The following is a 10,258-nucleotide window of genomic DNA, read 5'->3' as shown; positions in this document are numbered from 1 at the left end:
TTCACCTGGCCAGTATTTTGCCCAACCCGCTTTCCCTGGTAAAGACCACATTCCTTCACACCTCCAGGCCTCTGTAACTAAGTTAGGGGCGACTCCCCACCAGGCAGGCACCTGTGGAGTGACCACCAGTTCCCACGAAGTGAGCATCAAGCGCACCGGAGTCATGCAGGCTGTGTGGCATTGGCCTCTGGCCCAATCTGCACCCCACGGGCAGTGAGGCCCGCGTGCCTGCGTCAGCAGGACCCTCCCCAATAAGTCCCACTTTGCCTTTTAAGAAGCAAGTCTATAGTGAGTGGACGGCAGACAGATATATTTAGCAGCCCCTTGACACTCCTGAGCCACACTAGCTGCCAGCGCCCCCCACCTTGGCTCTGGTCCCTGGCCTCTCCAGCCACCGCAGCTCATCTCAGGGCAAAGCTGTAGACATGGTAGATCTCGTCAGGGAGGTTCTCCTGTCGCTCCTCAGCCAGGAGATTGAGGCCTGCACTGCGGATGATCCTGCGGACCACATCAAGGTCCCGGCATACGCTGCTGTCCACATCGTCCAGGATCACGCCCTCCTGGGCCATGTTGTCTTTGATGACGATGATGCCGTTGGGGCGGAGGCCCTGCTTACAGCGCCGTAGGAACTCGGCCAGATGCTGATCAGTCAGGTGGCCTGTGGAGGGCGAAGGCACGGTCACCAGGGGTGAGGTGGAGTGCATGGGAAGCATTCTTCAGCCACTGTGTTCAACAATCCTAAGCCCCATTTGTTTAAGAAGCCACTGGAGCTCAGAAGTCTCCTACGCCCGAAGCTGGGACTGAAGCTGACAAGGTGCCTCCAGCCTGACACCTGTGCCACACCACCTGTCCCTCCTACGCTAGGACTAGGCAGAGGGGCAAGTGAAGCAGGAGCACCCGAAACCACCTTCCCTGAAGTCCACACAGTGTACAGGGAGGGATAGGCCCAGAGGGCCACAGCAGGGTGGTGCTGCCTACGAGGGTCAGCAGCCAAGGCACAGCACCCTAGGCAGGTTAGGCCAGGGGGCCCACCTGGGGCATCAGCAGGACTGCTCCTGGCAGTCATACTCTCTACCTTACTCTAAAACTCTTAACAAAGCTCAGTTTCACTTGAATGCAGAAAGGCACTGGCTATTTAACATTTTTCAAAAAGCTGCCCCTGGACAGGTGGCAGGTATTTAATTAAAACAAAGTCTAGTAGAGAAGACCTGCCCTTGAGGCCCTCTCCTCACAGGCCCGGGGAGCCTGAGTGGCAGGACAGGTGCAGGCAGGAGGGAGGGCTGCGGGATACTCACCTATCACCCACTGGATCCAGATCACATCATAAGAGCCCGGCTCCGGCCTGAAGTCCTGCAGACCGCAGCAGAAGTAGTTCCTCACCCTCTTGCCTTCTTCCCCCAGGTAGCTCTTGGCTTTGGCCAGAAAGTCCTCTGTCATGTCGACCATATCCACCACTTTAAATAGTGGCAGAAGCAGCCGCTTGGTGATCCTCCCAATGCCAGCTCCACAGTCCAGGGCACAGGAAGTTCCTGTCTTGTTCGGGCCTTCCTGAAAAGCAGAGCAAGCATAACTCACAGGAACCCTGTCACTGCAAAGGGGCCTTCCTCCTGAGCCTGGGAATCCGACTGCAGTCAGGGCCCGGCACCAGCTGGTCATAGGGACACTCTCGCTGGGCCTCATATTTCTAAGGAGAACAGCCATTTCCACGTGAAGGGCGGTGCACTGAACTCCCATTCCCGAGACCCCAGAAATGACAACAAGAGTGGGTTCCCACAGGAACTGGAAGAGGGAAAACTGGTGAATAATGGAGTGAAGATGGAACATGAGTGGCGGGAGGCACGGGACAGAGCATGGTTCCCTCCAGTGCTTGCCAGGGAGGGGGCGAGAGGGAGCAGGCCCAGGGAAGGCTCCAGACACGAGCACCCAGCACGGCACAGAGGGGTGGGGAGCAGCAGCATCAAGACCTGGAAACTAGGAGGCTGCAGAAGAGGCGATACCCACAGCCCAGCACCCACGGACACGACAGGACACCTCGTCCCCAGCAACGGAAGAGTCTTAAGGAAGACTCTTAGATTCCAGTACCTAAGAGTCCCCTAGCATATCAGCTCCGGCCTGTAGCCTTGAGACAGTCGACAATCTAGAAGTTGCACCCCCACCCCCCAGCTCTAGGGCCTCGGTGGCAGGCACCGATAGGGGACCAGAGAGCTGGCAGTGTTTCATGTGCAGGTGGCTCCCCATGCAGCCCCGCCGGTGCCACCAGAGCCACAGCGTCTCCTCCTGGAGTGCACATCAGACCTGCCTACCCTCAGGAACCTCTGCAGGAACTTCCGGGAGCTGCTGAGGTCGATGTTGGAGATGTGGCCATACCCCCCAAGCATGCCGTCCACCGTGGGTGGGATCTGCTTCCAGTACGTCTTGGCCTTCGAGTAGAACTGCTTCTCGTCTTCTATCACCTCGCTCGTCATGCTGTCACCAGCCCCGGCTCTGCTCAAGCTCCACACTTGGCAAGGGTACACCTCCTGGGTGAGGAACAAGGAGCAAGTCAGCCCAGCCAGGTGCCATCCAGGCTTTCTGAGCCACACGACCCTGCTGGCATCCAGAACACCCAGGCAGCTAAATCTGCTCCCATCCCTCAGATGACAGCCCCTTCAGAGGATGGAGGACTCCTTCCTGAACAGTGCATGGACAGCAGCCCAGAGACATGTCTGCATGGGGACAGACACAATAGCAGCAGAGGCAGTGATGATGTGTACCATCAGATGACTCGGGAAGGAGGGAGAAAATCCCGAGAAGAGCTTGGGAAGGAGGACCAGCCTGGGCTATGGTGGCCCCAGGTGCATGCAAAGTGCCTGGGCCTCATCTGTCAGTAACAGGAAGCTAAGCAACCAAGTCTACTGAGGGCAAGGGGGTGTGCTGGCACTACCTTGTAGGGTGGCAGGGGAAAGTGGAAATGCATGGCGGCGCCAGCTGACACAGGACGAGCAGCAGCAGCAGGACGACAATGGCAGGGGCAGCTGATGACTCCTCAGCCCTTTTTTGCTGCCGAGGGGACAGGTACTGCCACCATCAGCGTGCAGACAAGGAATCCGATGCACAGGGAAGAGGTCGGGGGCCCTGCACTCACTGAACACCAAGACTCGACAGCTCTTCCCACCATGCAGACCTCAGCCTAGATGTCGCCTCAGAGGCCTTCCCTGAGCTGCCTGTGTAAATGACTCCTTCAACACCCTAGGCTAACTGCAGGGCTCGCTGTCCTTACAGGGTATTTCCATCTGGAATCACACTGTTCTCTTCTATCAGCCGCGGCTAGAATGAAAGCTCTAGAGGGCAGGACTCTGCCAACTGCCGGTTCACCTCCACCCAGCTGAGCCCCTGGAGAAGTACTGGGTGGGAAAGCAGCAGAGACCAGGCTGGCAATAAGGTCTTGGATGGTCCCCAACACACATCTGTATTGTGGACTTGGATGGTGAGGCCGGGTCTCGCCCCAGCGCAGAAACTGGAGGGCAGGGGAAGCACCTGAATCCTCCAGGTAAGCAGTAAGGCTCTGGGCTCTGGGGTTCTACCCACCCACCTTCACATGACTGCAGTGAGCAGCAGTTAAGCCACGGACCCCTATTACTACAGGGTCAACAAAGAAGGGTCAACCTGTGGAACTCGGGAAATCCTCAAAAAAACTGAGAGCTGGCACTGCCCGTCATGCCAGTGACTCAGGAGGCCAAGGCAGGAGGACTGCAAGTTCCAGGCCAGCCTGTGCAATTTAGCAAAAATCTATCTCAAAAAATAAAAGTAAAAATTATAAGAGGGCTGGGGACGCAGCTCCATGGTACAGCACCCCTGGGTTCAATCCCCAGTACCAAACAAAAACAAAAACAAAAACAGAACTATGAGAAAAACCCTGGCTGCCGGGGATGGAGCTCAGTGGTGGTGTGTATGCCTGGTGCACAAGGGCCTAGGCTTGATCCCTGGCATCACCAAAAAGAAAAAGAAAAGCCCCAACACCAAGGGAGGCTTTAAGGGAAGTCAGAAAACAGAAAAGGGCCCCATTAAGTCATTCAGAGACTAAAAGGGGACAAGGGAAAGAAACATGAAAAAAGCCAAAAAACTGTCCTTGGTCAGGTTTGTGACCAGTCCCCAATACACATCTGTATTATGAACTTGAAGGACCTTCCAAAAGCAGCACACCCACCTTATGCAGACAGCTCAAGAATGCTCCTATCTAAGCTGGACGCAGTAGCCACGCCTGTAATCCCAGCGGCTCAGGAGGCAGAGGCAGGAAGATCAAGAGTTCAAAGACAGCCTCAGCAACTTAGCGAGGCCCTAAGCAATTTAGCAAGACCCTGTTTCAAAATTTAAAAAAAAAGGGCTGGGGATGTGGCTCAGTGGTTAAGTGCCCCTGGGTTTAATCCCCAGTACCAAAAAAAAAGGAAGAATGCTCCTATCTCAATGCACTTCTACCTCAGCCATTGGCAGCCTGGTCCAGAGAGCCAGTGACCCAGTGAGCCAGTGGGTGCAGCAAGGCAGGGCCACCAAGGCTGCTGCGAGAAGGAAGGGACCCTCCTCTCCATCCCAGACCCTGCTCCTCCAGCAGATTAGGGAATTCTTCACAGACAAGGCCACACACTGTCCTACCAAGGGACCAGAACGTAGGTGATCAGGTCTGTGTGCCCTATGCGGGTCCAGTTCTCCAAAGATCCATGATTTTACAGAACCTGCTCACAGAGCCCAGGGAGAAGCCTGCTGGAAGCCCCCTTCAGATTCCGGAATCAGCCTACAGTCTGACCCGCCACTTCAATCTTGAGGCACGGAGCCTGGGGTCACAACCAAGACCAGCTGCCATCCCTGCACCCTAACTGAGGGGCCCTCAAGACAGCAGGCTGGAGGGCCCTTGGTTCTAAATATGGCACCTTCCCCCTGCATCACAATGCCCCCACATCAACGTCCCAGGGCTGGGAGCAATGACTCTGGAGAAAGAAAGCAGCACACTACCTAGAGTGCACTGTTGCTCCAACCCTGACGTGATGTGGCAAGACCTACCAATCCCCAAGACTACTAGGTGTGGCAAGCACCTGGCACTGTTGTTCCTTGAAGCTGACAGAAAGAAATCACAAGCTGGGGATGTGGCTCAAGCGGTAGTGTGCTTGTCTGGCATGCGCGGGGCGCTGGGTTCGATCCTCAACACCACATAAAAATAAAAATAAAGATATTGTGTCCACCTAAAACTAAAAAATAAATATTAAAAAAAAAAAAAAAGTCACAAGCCCGAATGTCACTCACCACACAGCAGGATGGAGCCCAACAAGGATGAGGACCCAGGCCAAGTGGGCTGCTTACCCCCTGCCAACAGGCACCACAAACCATGTTCCAGCCCCCCCCACAATCCCCTAGGGAGGACACACACTCTCCACCCCAGCTCCCACTCAGCGCGGGGCTCGGCAGGACTGACTCTGTGCCCCACTGCCTGTAGTCTAGCGAATGAACTTCTGGTTTTATGTTCAAATCTGAGCCTCACTGGACTGGAAGGTCCTTGGAGAGCAACAGCAACACCCCAAGATCTATCGCTCTGTTTCTCTGGTACCCCATGTAGCACATGGGGTAAAAACTTCACTTCTCAGCCAATGGACAGAAAGATTAGTGCCAGACACTTAATGGGGAGTTCATTCTCTCTGCCTCCCCTCCCAGGGCGCAAGCTTTCTAGGAGCAGGGGCGTTACCTCGTACATATCATCAGTGCAGTGCCCAGGACAAGGTAGACATTTACTAACTGGCTGTCAAGTGAATGAAAGCATGGACTTTACGTGGCTACAGCCATTTTTACTTTTAAGAAAATCCTACACAGTCCGACTGTCGAAAACTAATAACACTGAAAGCTATTACTGACAATGTAACTTTTTTTTTGTTTTAATAAAAGCCTTACAACAATGATTCCTTTCGATGTCAAGGTCCCTGAATAATCTAATTTACAAGAATCCCATCTGCACACAGATTCTAGGAATGAACCACCAAGGGGAGGCACATCTAGGCCCAGGAAACAGCAAGTCTAACTCTGATATTTGCTGCTGATTCATGAATAAATGTGATTCCTCATGTCCTGTCTACACCTGGCCTTCCTTCCAGTGTCCATATGAGTTGTCAGGAAGTCCTAGGAGCCAGAGGAAACAGCAAGGTTGGTTGGGCGCACAGCAGTAAGTCTCCCTACACTCTGCTTCAGAGCACCATGAAGAGCTACTGCACAGCTACAGAGCCTGGGCTGGGCTGGGCTGGGGCAGCGGCTCTGGGCCAGCTCAGAGGGAAAAAAATCCTTTGCTTATCTTGTCTGCCCCACAGCAGGCAGCATGTGGCCATCTCTCCCGCATTCCACAGTGTTTAGAGAAACACCTGGGCACCTGTCCCAGCTGCTTCTATTCTTCCAGGACTCAGGGAGGAGAATGGTGCTTGAACTGTCACCAGAAGACCTGTGCAATAACCTCATGCTCTGCATATGGTATTCCTAAGAAAAAGTCTGAGCAACAGGAGGCAAAGGCCTGCCTGAGATAGCCTGGAGGACAGAAAGCCTGTGCTCCCTCGACCTGTGGGGACAGCAACTGGACATGTGAGAAAGGCAGAGGAAGGGAGGAAAGGAAGCAGGAAGCACGCCTGTGATCCCAGTGGCGTGGGAGGCTGAGGCAGGAGGATCGCGAGTTCAAAGCCAGCCTCAGCAAAAAGTGAGGAGCTAAGCAACTCAGTGAGACCCTGTCTCTAAATAAAATACAAAATAGAGCTAGGGATGTGGCTCAGTGGTCACGTGCCCTTGAGTTCAATCCCCAGTACCAAAAAACAAACAACAACAACAAATAAAAAGGGGGGGGGTGCGCTTAAAAACAAAGGCCCTGATGGAGTTACATGAACTGGGTCTGAATCTTGGCTGTATTTATTGCTCTTTGGCTGTGTAAGCTCAGATAACACATTTAACCCCACTGTTCCTCAGTTTCTTCATCTATACAATGGGAACAGTGACACAGACCTTACAGAAAGGCGGTGATGACTGCATATGAAAAGCTTGAGGTACCCCACACAGTATGGGCACACATTCTCTCCCCAGCTTAAAGATCAGGAATGGGATTCTCGACAACTTTGCCAATTATTAAGATAAATAAGAAAAAAATGCACTGAAATGCCCTATAGGCTGCAATGTGTGGAAACATACTTAAAGGATCACTGCTGGCCAAGCGGCAGACTCCAAAATGGCTCTTCAATCAGCAGGGGTAGGGTGGGCTCCCTTTCCACATAAGCCCAGAACCACTGCAGCAGTTAAGAGGCTGGCCTGGAGGTCCCATGCCTCTGGCCCCACTAGAGCTGACATGGGTATCTGCAACCTCCCAGTGGACAAACAGAAAAATCAACACCCAAAAGAAAGCGATTAAAATAACAGGACATCAGGAGCAGTTTTAAGCCCTGGGCTCAACCCATCTCACCGGGCCACCGCCACCGTTCCATACCTCAACCTTCCCCACACTGCCCTGGCCCGGCCCGGCCCACCGTCAGGGCCTCTGACACCAGGGGCTGCAGTGTACTCAGGAGAGATTCGGGTCCAGAGGGAAAAAGATCACACAGCTGGTGGGCAGAACCTGGGCTTTTGGAGATGGCGGCCTCCCCGCAATCCAACTGACCTTGGCCTCAAGAGCTCCAGGCGGCAGCTGTCTTTTAGCTGCACCTGTGCTCGCCAGGGCCGGGCTGGGGCTGGGCCAGGGTTAACTGTGATAGCAACGCCTAAGCAACCGGCACCGGGCTCCGCGGGGCTGAGCCGAGCATCTCGCCGACTCCTCGCGGTCTCCTCCGAGTGGGCGCTCGCTGATCTCACGAGAGGAAGGGCTTGCTGCGGCCAGGCTAGGGGGGACCCTGCCCGGGCTCTGGGGCCTTGGCTTCCCTCCTCTACTCCGACCCGTGCCCCGCCCAGGTCCGGCCGTTGCACGGCCCGGGGACACGCACGTGGGGCCGAGGCCAGCACGCGCCGGGTCACGTGACGACCGGGGCCTCAGGGCGCCGAGGCAGTTGGGGGTCCGGGCCTCCCCGCACCCGGCGGCCGCCTCCCCTCCGCCCCGCCTCGTGCTACTCACCCCGGGCGGGGGCTCCCGGGGCTGGAAGAAGGGGACGGGGAAGAGCGGGTGAGGGCGGCGGTGAGGACCCTCGAGCCCGCCGCAGTTCCGCCGGTCCACCAGACGCGACACCTCGCGGCGCGCGCTGCCTTTGTCCGCACACGTCACTTCCGGGCGCCCAGGGGCGGAGCCATGCGCAGCCCCGCCCCGCGACCTGCTCGCCCAGTCCCGCGGGCTGGGACCTAACCTTTTGCCTGCGGCGAGGAAATCCCCCGCTTAAGGACTGAAGGACGCAGCGCTGGTCTCCCCCGACCTCCGCACGTGCTCCAGTTTAGTCGGAGGCTGCCAGGCTGGACTTTAAAAACGAGTGACAGGGGTTTTCCACTGGGAAAAAAGGGGGGGAAGGGCCACTGGTGCTCACCCATCTCCATTACCATCTTAAAATATAAAAAAAAAAGAAGGAAAAGAAAAACACTTGGTTGTGCCAGGGACCTGCCAGCCCAATATACAGAACAATTCATGGACTTTCCATTCCAAAAACGTTGACCTTCCTTAGGACCCTCAATTCACAGAAATTTTGGAGGGATCTTTCCGTGTTGGAAACGTGAACTTGCAGGTAGGTAGACACTGTTAACCTCTCCCAGCGTCAATCTCCTCTTCTGCCAGATGAATGTAATAATTACTAGACTTCCGATGATATTGCACCATGTGGGATATTGCATGTCCAGCCTTCAGGAAATGGTAGCTGTTATAATGACAATATTCATCTTAAGTAAGTTCATTTCCCTCAAAATAACATCTTGATGTTAGATTTACAACGCTTTCCTCTCAGCTGTGCACACAAGAAGTGCTTAAAAAGTGTGTTTGCTTTAATGCAATGAAAAGTGGGGAGTGCTGAAAGTCCCACCTGCCATTAAGTCCCCTAAATCTGCTTATGTACATGTTTCGGGGGATCCCCTCTAGTCTAGGCCACTCCTGGTTCTCCTGGTCTGGGCCCCTCTCTCAAGCTTCATTTTCCATGTTTCTGGAACAGATCCTAGGCAATTTTGATTGCTGGAGGTGTCTAAAATCCTTTTTTTGGGAGGTAGCTCTAATCCAAGCTCTCACATGCCTCAAAATCCACCCATACTGTATTTCCTGGCAATGGAAGAGAATGCCCTTCTCCACACTCAGGCTGCAAGCCATTTCCTGGTATAACCAGCCCCCTGACCTCAACGCTTCTCACATCTCTGAATTTCCAAACCTAGCACATAGTAGTGGCTCAATAAATGTTTGCAGACTGCAAGGGTTAGAGGACGCATAGAAACCTGCAGGGTTTCTGTTCTCGCGACTAAAGGCTCAGGGGTCACTCTAGTTAAACTGGGCTAACTGGGCTGCACGAAATAACCACACAAGAGACACAAATACCTTTTTCTTTGGGGTAGCTGTTAAGGGTCCGCAGAAAGAGAGAGAGCTAGAGCACGCGCTGACCACTTTTATTGAGGAGAAGCTATTCAAATGAGGCAAGGGGTCAGGTTTCAGGGGGCTGAGTCTATCTTCATGATGTCCACTGTCAGCAGGTTGATTGACACCTGGGTAGGCCACACCCAAGGGCACAGTAAGAGGAGGGGGCACACACTAGGCACTTCCATGGAAGATTCTATCCTAAACAGGGCAAGGGGTTATATTACAAAGGAATAGGTGAGCATAGCTTCACCCATGGGGCTGTAGCAAGACACACCCATTTCTGTGACTGAGCGCCTCAGCACCCAGCTGGGGAGTGTAACTCAGTCACCCGTAAGGTTGGCCTCCCACAGAAACCATCTAGTTAATGTTCTTTGCCCATTTTTTAAATCTCACACCTTTTAAATAAATACAGACATTTCTGTCTCTCCCGCTTGATATTCCAGCTTCCAGAGGAAACATGCCTCTCCAAACCTAGCCAAGGAGCTTTACAAACAATGGATTACAGCCTGGGTGTGGTGGCGCACACCTGCAATTCAAGCTGCTGAGGAGGCTGAGGTGGGAGGATTTCAAGTTCAAGGCCAGCCTTGGCAATTCATCAAGACCCTGTCTCAAAACTGAAAAATAAAAAGGGCTGGGGATATAGTTCAGTGGCACAGTGCCCCTGGATTCAATCCCCAGCACTGCAAAAGAAATAAAGAAAAAAGAAAATGGAGTACATCTTTTCGGATGTCTCCTCCAGGT

General features: G+C 53.9%; 1 protein-coding gene across 6 annotated transcripts; it reads right to left on the bottom strand.

Annotated features, from left to right (window-relative positions):
• Positions 1 to 289: 289 nt before the first annotated feature.
• Positions 290 to 8,222, bottom strand: Ntmt1 (N-terminal Xaa-Pro-Lys N-methyltransferase 1). Of its 6 annotated transcripts, XM_071601047.1 has the most exons (6): positions 8,093 to 8,222; positions 5,067 to 5,171; positions 4,187 to 4,337; positions 2,304 to 2,519; positions 1,296 to 1,548; positions 290 to 658 (listed from the first exon to the last, which is right to left on the bottom strand). In XM_071601047.1, exons 4-6 carry the CDS (start codon positions 2,463 to 2,465, stop codon positions 402 to 404), a joined length of 672 nt encoding a protein of 223 aa, XP_071457148.1. In that variant the 5' UTR covers positions 2,466 to 2,519; positions 4,187 to 4,337; positions 5,067 to 5,171; positions 8,093 to 8,222; the 3' UTR covers positions 290 to 401. The 6 variants fall into 6 exon arrangements, with proteins under 6 accessions (XP_071457148.1, XP_071457150.1, XP_071457149.1 ...); XM_071601049.1 differs by lacking the exon at positions 4,187 to 4,337; XM_071601048.1 differs by lacking the exon at positions 5,067 to 5,171.
• Between the last annotated feature and the right edge of the window lie 2,036 nt (positions 8,223 to 10,258).

The sequence above is a fragment of the Marmota flaviventris genome, chromosome 13 (assembly GCF_047511675.1).
Source record: "Marmota flaviventris isolate mMarFla1 chromosome 13, mMarFla1.hap1, whole genome shotgun sequence".
NCBI classification, from domain to species: Eukaryota; Metazoa; Chordata; class Mammalia; order Rodentia; family Sciuridae; genus Marmota; species Marmota flaviventris.
The sequence above is the reverse complement of the archived record's forward strand: the minus strand, read 5'-3'. Positions and strand labels throughout refer to the sequence as shown.